Below are 19,699 nucleotides of genomic sequence, written 5' to 3' on the forward strand. Positions count from 1 at the left end.
TCATATTTAGCTTTCTTAAATAAAATGGACACGTTTTCTACATTAGAAAATGGCCTGCAAAATCAAATCCCAGTACTAGGTGACAAGCTTACTTAAGGCAAGGCTACACATTACAGACCAATTCGATATGTAGCGGTTAAGATACGTCTTTAAATAACTAAAACGGTTCACTTATGTTTCCTAGTATTATTGAGGACTAGGACATCTCAATTCTATAGACTGGAGGTTCCTAAATTGACAAAGTTCATTAATTGCGTAAGCACCTGTGGTGTCAATGACAGAGAAGAGACACAACATTCCAACCCAAAAGCTTTATTATCAACAGTAAAAGTGCTTAGAGAATTATTTTAACAAATAATAAAACTAATGTTATTCACTTTTTGGAACAACGCATTTCAAAGTCACTGCGACTCACAGCAGAGAGTGATCATGAAAGAATTATTGATACTAACAAGGGATCCACCCCAGTAAACCCAAAGCAGGTCACAAAAAGACCTGTTCCTCTCGGACCCCAGTGCGACTCCGCCGAAGGATGTGTCCAACAAAGAATCACACAGGACATGTTTTCAGGTCCGCACAGGCAGTACAAGGAAGTCTCTCCGCTTTTCATGCGGCTGCTACCCTTCTTAAAGTCCTCTTGCCACCCCAGTGCAATCAGCATGGCAGGCAGCGATCTTTACAGACTGAATCCCACCTTGTACGCCTGGATGCTTGATAAATACCATACACTCAGGGGCAATGAGTTCGGTGTGGACCGGACCTGGAACAGAGGGATAAAAACAACACAGAAGAGAAAAGAAAGAAAAGACGGCACACCATGACACCTGCCAATTATCACACATTGATGGTCATGGGTCATGCATGGTCATGGGTCATGGGTCATGGGTCAGCATGCAATTCGCAGACGGTTGTATCCCTATATTTCTACACAGTACTTGATTTACGGAGAAAGTTCAAAATCCCATGACTGTCTGCAATCCAGATGCCAACATTGTCTACACCTGTGTTAGGATAACAAAGTTGGAGAAAATGTCTTGCACACCGCTGGATTCCTAGGACACCCACTGTGAAGTGGAGCAAGTGAATCAAATGTTAAAAACAAGGAAGCGATTCAAACTGGAGCATAAGAATCCTGTTAAGCACATGAAACAGTTTAGAGCCAGTAGCCTGTTTTTTTGTATTTGTGTAGGTTGAAAATTACCAAACAGGCTAGACAGGCCGAATTGTAACCTTAATTTAATTTCGTTTAAAACGTTCGTGTACTTTTTTATGTTTTCTCCGTTTATAACCAGCAGGTGGCGCCCAAAGGAATGAATAACGGGATTTCTTTCTGACATGAATTTGAGTTAAACCGCAGTTATGACTACGATGCTTTGAAATTAGAGCTTGTGTTGCCCTTAGCCCCTAAGAAATATGACCGTCAATAGAGTTCATTCACCAACATTTTGATTCTCTTCTTAAAGTTAAAAAAAAACTTTTCATTACCTTCGAACAGTATGTATACAAGATTCACGCTACGGGCTTTAGTGACATACTGTAACATGGTGCAGGATGTGTTGCTCCATATACAAAGTATATAAAGTGGAAACAATTGTACGCAGGTCGGAATGTAAAATACGCCTGAACTCAATTTCCATTACATTAAGAGCCGCCTGACTATAATACGTGAAACAGCCTGCATTGATAATGATAATATAAAAGCAAATTTCAAACTATGAATTACCGGGGGTTTACAAAATGACAAAAAATACCTAAATACACGCAAATCCCATAAATCATTATTTTGAGAAATTAAGTATCGTAAAATTGTCAAGTAAACCGCTTCATACAGGTCTGAGAAACGTAATCCAAGAACTGACTTGTTTTCCTCATCTGTATCTGCTATTACTGTACTGTATATAACAAGGAAGATGATAGGATCACAAGAATTACTGACCACGTTTCACTTTGCTTTTCATTAGAATCGTTATTTTTCGGTGCACGGCGATAAATGAAGCCTTTGTTAGAAATGAGGGTGTGCCCCAGCCAAGCACAGACACCACCCGTCACTTCACCAAGCGCTCTCTCAGACCATGCATCTTTGCAGCCTGATTTTCTCGTTGTGAGAGGATCTTATGATGCCATTAAAACGAGAAGGTATTGAGTCAGTCACGCCCCGCGGCTCACACAAAACAGAGGCGAAAATTCATCGCAAAGAGGTATGCAATCAAATGGCATGAATAATATACCGTTATCATGGTGGGTCCCGACAGCTAGGTGTCAATTCTCAGGCTTGACCTGATGGGCTCTCGTCCCGCCTACCCCTGTAGGTGACTACGGCGCTGTACAGGAGCCCAGCCGCGGTTGGATACGCGTTTTGTCCATTATCGCTCTGCCCAAGTTCGGTTGCTCAGCAGCGTAGATGCTGGCTGAGAGGGGAGAAAAGAGAAGCGGAGCGCTAGATACAGTAGGTTATGGGACCGGAGCTGTGCTAGTCTCGGTGGTACAGTAAAATCCTTTTTAAACAGTTCAACAATAACAACTGTTGTTCAACAACAACAACAACAACAACAACAAAAAACTGTTTTTACTGAACATACCCTCACCCACAGCAACGTGGTAGTTTTGCAGAAAATGAACGATGACGGTGAGGCCGGACAATATTATTACAATCATTCTTCCTTAGGATTAATGACATACACAGAACATCAGTGCTACAGTGTATTATTATTGTTTGCTTTTTTGAGAGGGGTTGCATCGTAGATATGTTTGGGAGGAAAACCAGACAACAGCACGCTACAGAGGGTGGCACGCTTTGAATGAATGTATGAGAATAAGGCAGAAATATACAGTGCTTGTGGGTGTACGGGGACTGCTGCAGGACTGCTGTGCACAGATGCTTCATCAAGTGGCTGAACACACTCTTCGACAAAGGCAGTGTCCGTTTATTATTAGAGTATTATTATCGCAAGGCACTCTGATAAGAAACCATTTTAAGGTCGTGTTACGTTGCTCTTATGGGGAGTCGCGTCTAAACAGATCAGACTGATACGTCGCTACAAAGCTGCGCATCCTACACAGATGCGAGTACAACATTACGGATGTACTCTGCTATGACAGGCAACACCGAAGATAAACACAGGAAAATATCGAAGAGACACATTTCTGAAAATCTTTTGTTATTGTTTAAGGTTGGCTTCTTTATTATTAGAAATTAACTTTTGAACGCTACACCTTACAAACAACGGAACCTCGTGGATGTAAAGTTGCTGGCTACAATTCTATTCCTGGAAGTAACGGCGAGGAAAAAAATAACATTTTTTTTTATCTTTTCAGTGCTTGCACACATGTGATGCATTTGTCGTTGTAATAGCCGATACAAACGAGGTGGATGATATATTTATCTTTAATAATTGAAAATTAAATGTATGATTAGAATATAGGAATTGATCGGTTTCGGTGTTTTTTGTGAATGGGATCACATTTTACTACGGAGAATCACATTCAGTGGAAATAAGGGACGTGTCATTTTAGATGATGTGGATGACTTGATAAATGAGATTAATCAGCAAAGGTCCGGTAAAAACACCCAGCGGCCCGTGAGGAGGAACGGGAAATTATCAGATGTGATCTTTCCCAAACAGAGCACTTCTGTGGCACTATATTCTGTTTATTTCGGGGGAAAAACTAACGATACGAATTGATACAAAGCAACACCGCGTCTCTTTGTGCGGCAGACAGTATTACGGAAATAGTTTACTGTCATGGAAATAAATGAGATGTTAGAAGTTAGAGGTCTTGATTTATCTGGCTGCTCCGTGAAGTTGGTTCGCTAAACCTGAGGGATGATCTGCTGTAAGTAGCTGTTCGAATTAGAGGCTTCGCTGAATCAGCGGGGCCACAGTCATCGGCTTCAACGCACAGGGATTCTGGAAGATTAGCACTGGGCTGCTATTTTTCTGCCGACCTCTGACATCTCAAGTTCTCCATTGATTCCCTCGGTGCTTTTTTGCATCATGCAAAGTAAAGAGATCTGGAAAGGAGAGGACATGTCGGTCAAAGATTTGTAAATAACGCCTTTTTAAAAAATATTTTTTAATTCAAGGATTGTTAATGCACCAGTAATACTCGACAGCTTTACAAGAAAGTTCATCGTAATTAATGCGCATCAGGTGTGTTTGATGCGTGTAAAAGGGCGGATAAGGTCAAAAGGAAAAGTCAAGTTAAACTGGGAGAATTTTGTAGTGAATAACCGAATACTGAGTAAGACATGTATGCGCTCCCGAGGAAAGCAACTTTGACATGCGTTTTAATTTATAATAATCTGACTGGTGCTCGGCACTCCGAGTTACGGGATACAATGCAATGACCTGGAAAAAGGACAGTTTTTGTGTTCTGTAGACATTGAAGAGTTTTCAGATGAAACTGTCATTGGTTTACTCGCAAGCATTGGGTTCGTTTACAGTGACTACCTAAGCCCATAGAAGACCCGGTCACTTCTCTGAGCTGACCGACATGTGGTGATTTTTGTTCCTCTCAAAAAAACTCACTTTCCAAATTCTGGAGCGGTTAGACTGGTGAAGGATGCTGCGTCTGCCTGTGAAGAAAATTCGGAAGCAGTTCAAACTCCTTCTCTTGCTGGTCCTGCTTACCTTTGCCGTGTGGTTCACGTACCTGCACATCAACCTGGTCCGACAGGGCAAAGCCATCAAATTCCACTTCAACTATGGCAAAGGTAGGGCATCGCTTCCTCTTTCCTGCCCTGGTGTATGACTTCTAAAGTTCTAGTTTTAACAAGTGCGAAAACAGCTCGGACACCTGTGTAGTCCCTTTGCAATCTGCCCCGTTTGTCCGCCAGGGAGTCTTCTCGAAAGGGCAGTTAAGTCTGATTGACTATTCTGTACCTCTAGACAACTCCAGATTATCTGACATGTTCACAGTTGCTTTCATAGCGTTTCGTTGTACTTTTTTGTAACCCAATTTAGGTCTAAAGTGAAATGCTTAAGGGAAAAGAGTATTATTCTAAGAGAAAATAAACGCTTAACAGTGTCAGTGTGGCCAAATAACCGCTTTAACAAAGTGGGATCTTAGAAAATGATCGCCATACTTATAATTTCTCCCTCACCGACATCCTGAAGTTTTGTGTTGTTCAGAGAGATATACTATAGGTAAAGTAATGTCAATCTTCCTGATTTGTGTAACTGAATTGAGATTGTGTGCTGTGTAGTTCAGTAACCAAGTGACCTTTATTCATATTGCATTAGAATGGCGTCACTATTTTGGATTTTCGTAAAATTGGAAATTTTGTTACTCACGTTAGGAAAGTACAAATCGGATAAACTAATTACCACATAATATGACTAATAATTTGAGAAAATCAGTAAGCGACATACATTGAAATATCGAGTAAATTAAGTAGTGTGTTTGAATGTACTGTATATTATTTACAGTGAGTATTATGAATTAATACCAGGGGATTTATTAATTAATAAAATACGATACGAACATTGATCTGTGAGAACCACTCAAACATATCTTGGAAAAGCTCGTTTAATTCCAACAGAAATGTTGTCTAAAACCTCAAGAGATAATTACAGGCTTCCAATAGAATGATCTAGTCATTGAGGTACTGTATGCATGTCTACTAAAATGAATGCAGCTACGGTAGAATCAGTTACAAATCATACTATTATGTTTTTAATCTACTGACTGTTCAATGTCTTTTTCCCCACAATACCCCATTATGTCCTCCCTATCTATATCTCAGTCACAACTAGTCTGTAGAAGATGTAAAAAACTGATCTGATAATATATTTTTTTGCCATTTGTATATTATGCTATAGTTTAAAGAGTCCAGGCAGCACCATGTTCACTTTAACCTTTTTCTTGTACAACGTTTTTTTCCAAGAGCAAACGTAACTTGTAAATGTTGTATGCTTTAAATCACTACTAAGGATATCGATTTTACAAAAAAGTTCGATGCGTATTATTGACGTTGCAGTTTTCCAAAGTGGATTAGCTTGTTGTACTTAAGAAGAAATTTACTTGAACTTCTCCTTTATTTTACATTTATGACGGGGATTGCGTTGCTGGTGGCTGCTGCGATTTCAGAGGTTCATTTTAAAATCTTTTTTTCCTGCTGCATTTCGAAGCTTGTTCCTGGTTTTCTGGAAGTGTTCAAAAGTCAAAAGCCTTTGTCTAGCAAGAGCATGTACAGCAGTTTGGGAAAAATATTTTTTTACGTACACAGTTTTTGGAATGAAGCTGCATTCGTTTGGTTTAAAGGTGGTATAAACTCCATGGCAAAAAACAAAAGGTCTCAAAACCTTGTTATGGTTTTTAGGAGTCTGCTTACGACCGAAAGTTGTCAGAAGTGGGAAATCACAGCTTGGATCGACCTACTCTGTAGTGAGAGAGTCCTTTGTAAAGAGAGTGCCAGCAACGAGTGCCAAAACCACATTGCTTGAATTATCTGTCAGCAGATAAACAATTAAAGGGATCAGCCAGCTCATCAACCACATGATGCTACTTCTGTCATTAGATCTACCTGCGCTGATCCAGATTTAGAATACTGGGTGACTCCAACTGGTGGCCAAGAGTGTGGATTGAAAGCTGTGATGGCTCTTTGTTTTAGCTTTGTTTAGCTTTTATAAGACCCAGAGAGATCTCAAGATCCAGACTTTCTTATCTCACAGTACATTAGTAACTCAAAACACAAAGACTAATAGGACAGAAAGTGACCCATAACAGCTTTGTGAATCGTTTGGGTTAAAGTCTAAAAAACGTTTTGCACAATACAATTACCACAAGAAATGACTGTAATAATACTTAAATAACTAATAAACCAGTAACACCTATAGTTTCAAGACCAAGAGTTAACAGGTATAGTTACAGTACATTGTTTCTTAGTAACTTTCTAAAGTGCTAAATCGACTAGACTTGTCCACAGCTTGTTCACCAATATTGCTTTAAACCTTCTTTTAACTTTGTTGTAAAAAACGTTGGTTACCAAGTATTTCTGCAGTGATGAGGTTGCTTTCCTATGAAATGATGCAAAGCACCATGACTGATAGAGCACGTCAGTATATTTTCACTAAGCCCTAATTATCATCTTGTTAATGTCACGCCCTCTGTAGCCAGAGGGCGCTCCTTCTCTGTCCTGTCCCTAGTTTCTGGTCTGCTGTCCTTCCTGTCCCTCTCTTTCCCTTGGGCTATATATTTCCGGGTCTTGCACTCTGTCCTCGCTCAGCATTGACGTTCGGATGTCCTGAGACCCGCCTAGCACCAGGGCGCCCCACGTCCGCTCCCTGAGGGCATAGGTTTCTATACAGCATTCCTGAACTCTTTGCACTATGAGCCCGGGTCTTTTTCCCGTCTCGCCGCTACGCATATGGGTCATTTCCGCTCTCCTGCTCCCCACGGTTAGTCCCTTTGGACATCCGTGACAGTTAACTTGTGAAGTTCATTTTGCATATTCCTCAAATCCAAATGTTTGTCCATATACTGTATCTATAATGTAAATTGGTTGACTTTCAGTTTCGGTAATGACATGCACTGTCGCTTGATGAATTCATCTTGATGTTGCAAATTATAGTTTAATTGTCAAGAGAAAAGGTAATTTATGTACACTACCAACATTTACAGTACAAGTGTCTTTAATGCTGAAGTCATTTTTTTATAGCTGTAGTACCTAGAGGACCTCTTGCGTTTCCTGATTTGTGACTCTTATGACTGGGAGAGTCTGTGTGCCTTCAAATGTCTGCGGTCTTGAATAAAAAAAGTGTAATCTGGGACACAAACAGAAAAATAACATGGGAGCAGAAGTATATTAAGTAAAGCAACTCCAGTTTTCTAGGTCTCTTTAAGTCTCCAGCAGAAAAATTAAATGAAGACCAGCTGGATTCAGAGACCATGAACAGGACACCCGATATAAAGAAATGTGTCTGTGGTCTTATACAGTATATCTATAATCTTTGTTTGGTGGGTCCACAGGTACAAAGATATTCTTTTAAAAGATACTGACTTTGTTAGTAGGTCTGATCCTCTGGTCATAATTGCTAGCTTATAGTTCAGTTTGATTTCTTAATTTTTAAATGTTGGTGGCCCGATGGAATGATCTCTAATGAGCGGAAGGTTCTATTAGAAAGTGAAAGTATTGATATCATCTATGAATGATCCCTTTTTATCGCTGAAGGGGTGTCTCGGGCTGTTGGTGCACATACAGTAGATATGCTGAATTGCAAAGGCATTTCATTTCTATCTGTCCGTCCCATACCGAATTGCAAACATAGGGCAAAAAAGACACTACAGTCACATGTGACAGGGCACAGTAATGAGGTGGGATGCTCAGCTCTCTTCCTCATAGGGGCCAGTAATTGAACTCTAAGAAGGACCATCTAGAGCACACCTGTCCTTCATGCCCGGAAGATGGGAGGAATCCGGAGTCCACAGAGAACTTGAAAGGTCTGTAGAAGGTGCCGAGATTAAACCTTGTGAAACAGCAGTGCTACTGTAACTGCTGCGTCACAATACTCTCCCAAATTACAAAACCCAAAGAGAAAGCATTGCCACTCCACTGGATGCAGCTACACACTTAAAATGAGACTGAAAAATGCACAAATATTATAGACTATATTAGTACCCCGTGTGGGAACCCAAATTAACATGCCTGAAACAACTGCAGTCAAAGCAAAGATGCAGAGATTCCACAAGGGCGCTTGTTACTTAAATTGCAAAGGATACTTCATCCAATTAAGTGTTGTACGTGCTGTGTGCAGTGTGCTTTGACCCACTGCAATCAGTTCCCATTCATGACCTCAATCATGCTCTGTAGGGACCTCTCTGCATTGCATTCAGCAGCCTTGCAAAGACAATTTGAGAGAGTGAATGGAAACCACTAACCAGTTCTGCACACTAATGATTTCTAGAAGCTTTTGTCCCCCAACCTCTGAAGTTCATGGTAACCCTTTATGAACCTTGTAGCTTGAAGGGCTCTCCGTTCCAAGGGAACATGCTGCTTTACATTTTTAATGTAAATGCAAATGAAGACAAAAGGCCCAGGTATGACTAAATAAGACAGTACTGCAAGGAAAAGAATAATAATACAGTGAGTAGTTGGAATGTTTGCAGAACTGAGAGAGAATTCCTCAGATGGGTTACTTGACAGAAATTGACAGAAACATAATTTAAAGTGAGATTTGTTGAAGCCACAGGCTCAGGTTTGACTTTTGGGCTTTTAATTAACCAAAACAAAATTAAGAGCACTTCAACATGAAGTCCAAAACTAGACAAGGCAGCAGAATAACCAAGGGAAATGCAAAATGAAAACAAACCCATATAAGACAGCAGTCAATCTGACTTCTTTGCTTAATTTTAACTTCTATTACTTGGGAACACAGGACCCTTTGCTCTGATCAGTATGTTTTTTAGCAAGGAGGCCAGGGGAGAGTGAGGGTTGTTCAGAATCTTACCTTGGAAATAAGTGGGGAAAAGCACCTCCCTAATTTAAAGGCACAGACCTCTGGTTGCTACACTTTAATTACCTTAACTGTGCTAATTTTGTAAACATCTATAGCCGGTGGTAGATATACAATCAGAATTTAAATTAATAAGTAGCTCATCATGGAAATGTTAAAACCTCTTTTAAGGAAAATACTCAAAATCACTTTCAGAATGTCTGGTCATGTATTTCCTCTTGTGGATTTCCATCCTAGCAGATAATTAAGCTCCCTCATTTTTGTTGATTTGTTTATCATGACTTCCTGGAAGCCAGTTCTGTTTTCCAGCAACAACTACTAAAACTGCTAATTACCAAGAAAAAGGTGAGCGACTTTTCACTTGACATCGCAGTTCCTGAGACTGCGGAGCCCATTTCAGCCTAGCTCTTTCACATTGTGGCAGAGACTAGATTTTTTTTTGTTGATGCTGGTGAAAATAAAAATTAAACTCCAGACAAAGAGTGTTTTTAAGGAAATGGAGGGGTACGCAAAGTAGTGAAGAGTCTGTGTGAGCTAATTACTATTAAAGGTGAGGTGTACTATAGCCCCCCAAAAACGATACATGAAATGCTTGTTTTGTCACTTTTGTATGGTTAATGCCACAATTATTATGCCCAATAAATGTTTTTACTTGGTTGACTTGCTCATCTTGTCCTTTAGTGTTCATTCCCTCTTTAGACATACTGTACACAGATCACTTCAGCCAACACCTAGAGGGAAACGTATTGAGAATAATACTTGACCAAAGTGACTTACAATACTGATAATCTGAACACCTGCAGCACATTACATTTCAGAAATGTATTGTAAGCTATGGTTGCATGGAAAAATCTGAGGGATACACATACAGTACCTGTCTTGAATTATATCCAAATTATTTTAAAAGGATCATATAAAGCCTTTGGAAATACTAATTGTGGAATTTTGTATTAAACTCAGGTCTTTTTTTCTGCCATACTACATTCCTGTTAAATGCCTCTTCCATAAAGTTCAGCTCCCCACCTTTAGAAACTCCACCCATCCAGTCATTATTGGCAAGATGCTTATTGCTGGTAAGAATTGTGGCACCCTGGTAGCTTGGGGCACAAGGCAGGAGTACCCCCTAGAAGGGATGTCAGTCCATCAGAAGGCCTATACACGAGCACAAAGGACAATTTAGTGATGCCAGTTAACCTAGCCAGCATGTCCTAGGAAGGAGGTACAAACCAGAGCACCTAACAAAGATGCACCTGACTAGAAGAGCAACATGCAGACTTCAGAGTGAAGGTCACTCTGGCCAGAATCAAACACGGGAACCAGGAGCTGTGAGGCTGCAGCAGCCATGCCACCCACCTGTTGGGAATATAAAGAAAAATCAAATTTTCACTTTCATTCTCTCCAGATATTCTCAGTGTTCCCGCTCGATTTCTGTGCGTCAAGGAGAATTGTGTGCTTATCTTTTAAATGTTCTGCAGTGCGAGGGATTAACTTCTTTATTGCTGAAATTTACTACTGAAAAAAAAATGATTTGACTTAGAAAAGGGGAACGCAGGATTCGTCGTAGTATTAAATCTAGGAATTTATTAAAGTAAGCTTGGCCCTGCACTGAGAGTGACTTCTTTGTCTTCCCACACTGAGGTGGCACCAGTCTGCACATAGCAAGAGCAGTAGTTCTTCAAACTTTCTGTTTTTAATGGTTATTTTTTCAGGTGACATTTGAGAAGATTCCCAAAGATGACCGAGTAAAGCATCATAGCGAGTAAATCTTCCTACTTGTTAATATACTTAGCTGACACCTTCATCCAAAGTGATTTACATTTATCCAGCAGGTTATCCTGCTGGACATATTCCATGGCTAAGGACCTTGTTCAAGAAAGCCACAGCAGTGTCATATCTGGGATTTGAACCTACAACCTCCTTGTGAGAAGTTACGAACTGTAGCTGCTCCACACTGCTGCCATGCTTTGCTAATGAGAAGGAAAGCACAGCGTGTTGCTAGTTTGCTAGTCCTGGATAAGGTTTTGGAAATATTTTATAGAAGTCATTTTTGCTGGGGGAGTGCATTAACAGTTTAAGAAACATGGATAACAGCCACAAGAGACACATACAGTAACACATGTAATGAGTTAGAGATAACAAATATAGATCATACAGAGACTAGCTGCAATAAAGTGAGCACCCTTGGTACAGATTATGTACTGTATGTGACACAATACCACTCGTAAATGGAGCACTTGCAAACAACAGTAGCTGGTAGCTTGGCCTTAGACAAAGGTTACAAATGAGGGCGTCATTTATCTCATCTTGCTCATTTTGTTTTTTGCAGCTTATTGATCCACAGATCCATTTTTTTCTTGAAGGATCCTAGGGAATATGCCTCAACTGCATGGCTGTGTGGTCCTGAAGCCGTCTTTTGACTTTGTCGATATCCTTAAGGATTTCTGCTAATTGCACAGGGCCTGGCGAAGCTCCTTATTAAAACAAGGCTGTTGGATCAGTGGAGGGCTCAGTCGAGGACTGATTGTTTAAAGGTGACTGGGGCTCTGTAAAACAATGTTCAGCGTCCTGCATTTAGGTGCATTTCAGAATCACTGGGTACATCTGTGGGGGTGTGGGGGTGTTCTTCTCTCTAGATTGATCCAGCTTCAGTCTCTTGCGTTTCCGTGCAGCTCCAAAGTTTTCTCTTGCTCATAAGGTAAGACATTGATCCTTCTCCTCAACAGTCAGCACTGATGCTGGTAGAGAGAATAGATCCAGATGGTGGAAAGGATTTCATCTGAAAAGTGAGAGACTTCATGCAGCCAGAAGAGAGATATGTCAAGTGAGCTGACAGCTGCACCACAAGCTTACTCCCACTCACTTGGAAGTGTTGAATAACATACTTTTTTTTATTCTTAAATTTAACAGCATAGTCAGTCACTTCCTTCATACATCCACCTTCTTTTTTATTAGATGGCTGGCGTTGGGTGTTTTGTCTTGTCGACAGATACCGCAATCCATTATTTTGTGTAATAGCTTCATTTCCATCATGAGTTTAACAAAAAAAACCTATAATGCTCTTGTACTAATTAGGTAGTAAAGATGTACTGACCAGGCAGCTGCATTTATTGCAAAAGCAATTTGCATTCATGTAGTCTGCCTCACAGCTCTGAGTGATTATGGTTTATCTTAGTGAAAATTTGTATTTAACTATACTCAGGGTGGCAATAAACAACCCAGTGCAGGATTTTTAAAGTTGGTTTAATTTTACTTTTATAATTCACAACATTTGACTTTTTTACATTTTACTTCTACGGTTAGGTGTTTTGAATGATTCTGGGAAATATTTGGGGTTCAGTAGGTATAATTTGGCTTTTCTTTTTTTAAGAACAGAAGAAAATGTTGTCATGAACAGACCATGTTGACCATCAGAACTGCTTTCTCTAGTACAAAAAGCAACTGTATTAGGATGTCTGGCTCAGTTTTGAAAGACTGTTGAGTCTCCACTTGCACAATGATATTTCATTACTTATTCCACACATTCACTATGCTCTGTGTAAAAGAAAACATTTTCAAGTTTTAGTATAGAATGTTGTGAACTGATAGAACTGAAAAATGCATTCTAAATGCCTCTCCATAATATGTGCTTGAAAATCTTCAGAATATTAGCCCACAGTATCTGATTTTTGCTAAAGGCTTTTTTAGGTAGAACTGTACTTCCAAAATAACCATGCTGTGCCTCAGTTGGTTGTTTACTGAGTGCATTGGGCAGGAGGAGCCGAAGGGTCTTTCTACTTTGAAAATGAATAAAGCTTTATTAAGTATGTGTCTGCACACAAAAACACCAACACATCAAGTCAGAGCATATTTCCAATGGAATGTTGGCCGAGTATTAAGCTTTGGTAAACGGATAGGTCTTTAAATATTAAATGACGTACCTGTGTATCAGAGCAAGTACTATACCATTAGTGTGAAGTATTATGAAAGCATGATCAGAAACAGAATGGCCTCTATTTTGAGAATGCATCAGGCCTCAGAGCTACTGTTTTCTGTCTTGCCAGTCCATAAGAGAAATACAGGGGAATGAAAGCCTGCCTGTGAGATTAGCTGTGAGCAGGAAATAAGAAAGCCCCTTAAACAGCCTACCTTGGATATTGAGCCTCCTAGGAGCCCTGGTGGCTGTCCTTATTCTTTTACTTATGGCTTTTTACCTTCACACAGGACCCGAGTGTGTCGTTGTTCCCTCCCCATGACATTTTTCTCCACGTCCTGCCACTAATTGACAGTTCACACTGAGGCCTCATAAAAAATGATAAAAGGGTTGATATTATTTTCATTCCTATTAGTTAACAAGTATGTTTTCACCAAAAATAGTCTCTTGTGGCAATTCTGAAAATGTATGTTTGGGATAAAAACTAAATTTTAAGACTGTAGACTGCAGTATCTACTGATGATGGGTGGAACTATTTAGTTGCCTCATGCCTTTACTTCAAGTTTATTTTTAATTTGGAATCACATTTTTTTTCCTTTTATGCTCCCTTCAAGGTGGCCCGGTAGAGGTTGTGGTTAGCATTGCTGCCTCGCAGTGCTGGGGCCCTGGGTTCAATTGTAGACCCCCGGACCTTACAAGTATGCTTGTGTCTGTGTGTGCCCTGCAAGACTGGTGTCCTGTCCAGGGTGCATGCTTGCCAGTGATAGGCTCCAGCTTCCACACAAGCCTGAACTGAAGCTGTTAGAAAATAAATAGATGCTTTCTTCCATTTGTAATTGCAAGCTACTCAACAACTGGACTGTATGGCTGCAGCCCTCCTAACGTTTATAAAGGAAGCGAGGACGGTGCACACTTTTTTCCTGAATTGTACACCTGACTGAGTCATCTGCTGTTTCATCTAGTATGAGTCCCACAGCTGCTTTGTAGAAGAGATAGCTTTGACTCAGTCATGCACCTCTCATGAAGAATACTGCAGCTGACAGCTTTGCGACCAAGCCCAGGAGACTCTTTGGCATGAAAAGTCAAGATTCCACCCAGTCCAGGTAGAACTCAGACCATTGTGTTTCATTTCCTGGAATCCTGGTTGTATTCAGCTCCTTGTATAGCTAAGGTCTGAGCCAGTACTGTGTGGACTGTACTGTCTGAGCTTCGCTAGCACCCTATTATGTTTTGATCACTTTGTTCATCTGAACAATTCAGCATTGACAATGCTTTTTTTGTCTTAAATAAAAAAAAAATCTGTAAAATACATAGGCTTCCTTTTTATTTTAATTATATTAAAAGCATGTTCAATTGGATAATAATAATAATAATTGCTTACACTTATATAGCACTTTTCTGGACACTCCACTCAAAGCGCTTTACAGGTAATGGGGATAAATACTCATTCTTGATTAATGTAGTAAGGTGACATTGTAAAAAGTGCCATAAAAGTAAAATATTTTCAAATTCTGGTTTAAGACCATTTTAAAGGGCTTTTGTGTATGTTGACATTGCATACTACAATACTGAGTTGCCTTATTTCCCTGTATTGTTTGCAATACCCCAAAGCCTACTGTCATAGTAACACTATGGTATGTCTAAATGTCAGCGTTTTACAATATCAAATATTTTTTAATCTTCCATGATTTGATTTTCTTATTTTTTGGTGGGATGTACTGGCCATGAACTTGTACATTGCATTTATTCTCCAGAATGCTGCAATTACCCCACCTTGAAGGCAATTTAATTCCTGTGATTGTTAAGGGTGAGAGGATTGCTTCTGAGTGACATCGCCTCAAATAGGCTTGTGTGTCTCAAGCCAAGCACAGAGCATGTTTCAGCAGCCAACAGGTGACTTGGATGGTTTATTATTACTTGTTCCTTAGTAACAAATTTGATGCAGATCTATGTTATGAAGAACAAATTTTGACAGAAAGCTACTGTGGTATTTTTTAAAAATGCATTCAGTAGCAGTGGCTGTATTTGATCATTTGTATTATTTTGATTATCTGCAATGTTTGGAGTTTTGAGAAAGGTAGGATTGCATCCATCCATCATTCCGTTATCAGTAACCTCCTTATTTTCAGAGGGTCATGGTGACCTGAGGCTTATCCCAGCAGGCATAGTGTGCAAGACTGTACCACACCTAAGACAGAGTGCTAGTCCATCATAGGGTAAACACATTCAAACAGAGGGTAATTTAGACTCACTGGTTAAAAGATGACAGGGTGCACCTGAAGAGAAAATGTGTGGTCATTAGAGGAAGATGCAAACTCCACTCTCAGAATCAAGCCCAGGACCCAAGAGATGTGAATTAGAAACACGAACTGCCTCGCAGTCATCCCACCAGATTTATGAACAGCACAAGCACAATTACTTAATATCAGCATGAAATCTAGCGTGATGTATTTTTCTAGTATTAGTTTTCTCAGAGTGAAATTATAAAGAAATGTTGAGGACCAAAAGATTAAAGTGTCTATCCAGATTCATTCTTCCCCCCTATTAATTTTTTGATTGGATTCTAAAAGCCATGGAATGACTGGAGCTGCTGTGGGGAGAGGAGACGGGGTGCTTCAATTAGGCGCCCCAAGTCTTTTCACCTAGGGTTAATAGAATTTGTTTGACCATAATGAGCGCTCACAGTTTGCTCTCGTTCTTATGCAAATCAGTTGTTGGAAAGCAGCCATTGTTATCTCAGAGAAACATGTCCTGGCAAGATAGAGAGCCTCTTCATTATACTGTATTTATACTTTCCCAAGAAAGATAAATGAGGTGGCAGTGAATGATAGCACTGGCTATACATTGAAGCCTTGTGTGCACAGCAGATCTCGGTTAACTACACTGTTTACATACCCAACTGTACCTGTTGTAATTCAACTGTGCCTGCTGTAAGAACATCTCAAGAGAAGTTAACACTGCCAACAGAAACACTAGGGTGCCTCCGTTTCTCTAGGAAAGCAAACTAGGTCATTGTCTTGACTTCCATTATTTTCATAAATAGCCTCTAATATTGTTTCTTTTTCTTATGTACTGTAACGCAACGGGGGCTCAGGCGGGCGCCCTTGCCGCATCAGGTCGGCCCCACGCTGTCCGGGGCTCGAACCCGGGACTTCCGCGTCTCTCTGCAGCGACCTAGCCCCGTGAGCTAAAGAGAGATCTCTCTTCAGCCCAGTAGCTGTAGTCCTGCTATCACAGGGAAGGGCGGTGACGTCACCTGCTCTGGTACGCCGGCTCTTACACAGTGCCTGTTGGCCGTAAGCGTTACAGTACTATTGATTTTGAAGGTAATCTTGGTGTTTATACATTGCACCTACTGTAAATGATAGGAGTGTTAAGCATAAATTGCATAAGGTAGAAGATGTCACATTAGTAGGCATTGATCTTATTGGAATCACAGGAACATGGCTGACTGAAAATGATGGAGAAAAATATACATGTTAATGTACTGTTATGGAGAGAGAGGAATGATAGAAGAGGTGGAAGTTTAGAGCTGTTTAACAGTTCTAAACAGTATTCAGGCTCTGGATCTCAAGATGAGGACTTGAGAGTCTCTGAATCTATATGGTTCAATTACATTTTCCCAAGGTATAGTGTTAGCACTATGCTGTAGGGAACCAGATGCAGAGGTTTATTTATATGCAAAAGAAGAAGTAGAGTTTTTGCCATAAACTTTCCCCATAGTAGGCAAAACCTCTAAAAATGTCAGCAGCAGAAACAAAAATAGTAGAACCTACAAAGGGAAATGCTTGTATAGTTCTTGACTTTTCAATCAATCAAGACAGTGAAGCAAATACAGACCAGAGTTCTATTAGGGATTTGTGATGACAATAAAGTATGTGTTTTAAAGTATTTTTAAAAATGTACAGGCCAAGTCAAAAGTTTACAATTCCTGGAGAGCAGACTTTGAAGGAATGAAGGAGGGATGAATTTAAGAAAAGTAAAATGTGATATGATACACTTGAAAACAGTGGTAAATACATGGCAACAGTGTCCCAAATGGTCAAAACATTAACTAGAAAAAAAAATAAATGAAAAGATAAGTTAAGTTATATCTTAATTCTAAAAAATAACAATCCAGTGACACAGGAATACAATGAATAGCAAACCTAAGTTATTAGAAAGGCCAAGATAAAAGAACAGATAAAGGAACAGTTAATAATTAACTAAATTATAGCCAGGTCAAAAATTGAAAAATTAAAGAAAATAAAAGGAAAATAGCTGATGTACTAAATGAGTATTTCACTTAGCGTTCACTAAGGAAGAGGTCAAAAACATGTCTCAGGCAGTGGAAGGACACAGTTCTTTATTCAATTGTATTAACATAGAAGAGGCACAAGTGTTTCAGGTACTAGAAGCCCTCAACATTAATAAATCCATGGTGAATAAATCGGGTGCTGAAGGTGTCCTACCAGTTGTACTAAAGGAAACAAAATGTTATCCATATGCCTCTGATCCAGCTGTTCCAACAGTCACTCAAGGCAGGTGTGGTACCCATGAACTGGAACTGTCAATGAAGGGCCTATCCTCGAGAAGGGTCACAAAACAGCCCCACGTCATTATAGACCAGTAAGTCTGATTCGTATTACATGTAAGGTTATGCAAAAATATAAGAACTAACCTAGAGGATCACCTACAGTTTATGAAAATAATATCTTAGGGAACAGTCAATGTGGATTTAGAAAATGTGGGATTTGCCTAACCAGCTTGTTAGACTCCTTTGACCTAAGAACAACAGAAATTGCTACACATAGGCTTTTGATAACGTTCCTCATATAGGATTAATTCTCAAATTACAGGCGGTAGGCATTCAAAGGGAACGAAGAAGTCTGAATTATTAATTGTTTAATTAATGGAAAATAGCAAGCACAGATAAGGGATGAAAACTTAAATTGGGGTGATGTAATTGATGGAGTACCTCAGGTCTCTGCGCTAGAGGCACTGCTCTTAATTTATATCAGTGATCTAGATTCTGGCATAGGTAGTAAACAAGCCAGATTTGCAGATAGTCACAAATTAGGAAGACTGCCAAACACTGTAGGGGCAGAAAAGGTAATAAAAAAATATTTAGATAAAACACCAATCTGGGTAAAACGCCTGGTAAAAAAATTTAATATACAGAGTTGTAGGGTTTGACATGTACGTAGCAACAACAAACACTAAAAGCAAAATTGTGAAAAGCTGAGATAGAGGTAATTTATGAAAACGACTTAGGAGTTTATGTTCATACATTGTTTATATTTGTTACAGGAAATGTGAGAATATATAGATATTATAATGATATATAATTTAATATCAATGCAGAATATATAAAAGCAGAGAATTTAAATGTATGCTTTCTGTTATTTATAACCATTCTTATGTTTAGAAATGGTAGAAGATGAAATCATAAACCATCTTTTTTTCAGGGATTGGACTTGACATCAATGAAAGAAGCCCTCAGGTTTTTGAAGTAAGGATACACTTTTTAATAAAAGCTTTTCAAGAAGCTGAAATAGAAGGATTTCTGCTCAAAGCCATACCATCTCTTTTCTGATATCTTGTTTTTCATTTAATTAAAAACCAGAGGGATCATATTTTAGGATGATGATTGTCAGGTCTGTTTTTCTTGGGAATCAGTGAAATAAAGAACAATAATACTGGCAAAGAAGCCAATAAGATTTTAATAATTTAATGAAGACCTTGTTGCTCAAGTGCTTAATCTGCATGATTCCAGGCTGCTTCTGAATAATGAAAGTGGGTTCTGTGCCAAATTAATCAGACTTTATCATTGCCAAGTTGAACATGGTTAACTGAGTTAAATATATCAAGTTTACTGTTTTGTTTGCTAGCAGTAAAGAGAGGCTGAGTTCAGGGATGTGCTGAAAGTATAAAAAAACAGTCAAGGTTTTGCATAGAAACCAAACACTGCTCCTAAACATTGCTATATGTGTGGAATCTAGCTGTAACTCAGAGGTAACTAGTTATAAATCAGCATGGGTTTCTTTGCTGCCCACTATAAGCAAGGTGCTTAACAATGCTGATACAGTCTAAGCTACTGCACTTGCAGGGTTCAATCTTGTATAATTTACGGTACCATGTTTAAGTCAATATGGTAGTGCCTTCATGTTGGGAGTCAACATGAGGAAAACTGAGGAAAGTTCAATTTCAACAGTGATTAATCAATTTCACTGTGTAAGTGACATACAAAGTAAGGTATTCCATCTATATTTGCAGAATTTAACCTTACCCATTACACATTTGTGGCAGACTTTCTACAAATGTTTTAGAAATAGTTAATTTAAACAAGATTTTG

General features: G+C 39.4%; 1 protein-coding gene across 1 annotated transcript in view; it reads left to right on the forward strand.

The window, feature by feature from the left end:
• Nucleotides 1-4,182: 4,182 nt before the first annotated feature.
• The window catches only part of b4galnt4a (beta-1,4-N-acetyl-galactosaminyltransferase 4a), a 165,474-nt gene continuing 149,957 nt past the window's right edge, over nucleotides 4,183-19,699 (forward strand). The window contains exon 1 of the mRNA XM_088935150.1: nucleotides 4,183-4,714. Coding sequence (XP_088791276.1) covers nucleotides 4,564-4,714 — 151 coding nt within the window. The 5' untranslated portion in view covers nucleotides 4,183-4,563. The remainder of the gene's footprint in view (nucleotides 4,715-19,699) is intronic.

The sequence above is a fragment of the Atractosteus spatula genome, chromosome 16, assembly GCF_055471065.1.
Source record: "Atractosteus spatula isolate fAtrSpa1 chromosome 16, fAtrSpa1.hap1, whole genome shotgun sequence".
In the NCBI taxonomy this organism is placed as follows: domain Eukaryota; kingdom Metazoa; phylum Chordata; class Actinopteri; order Semionotiformes; family Lepisosteidae; genus Atractosteus; species Atractosteus spatula.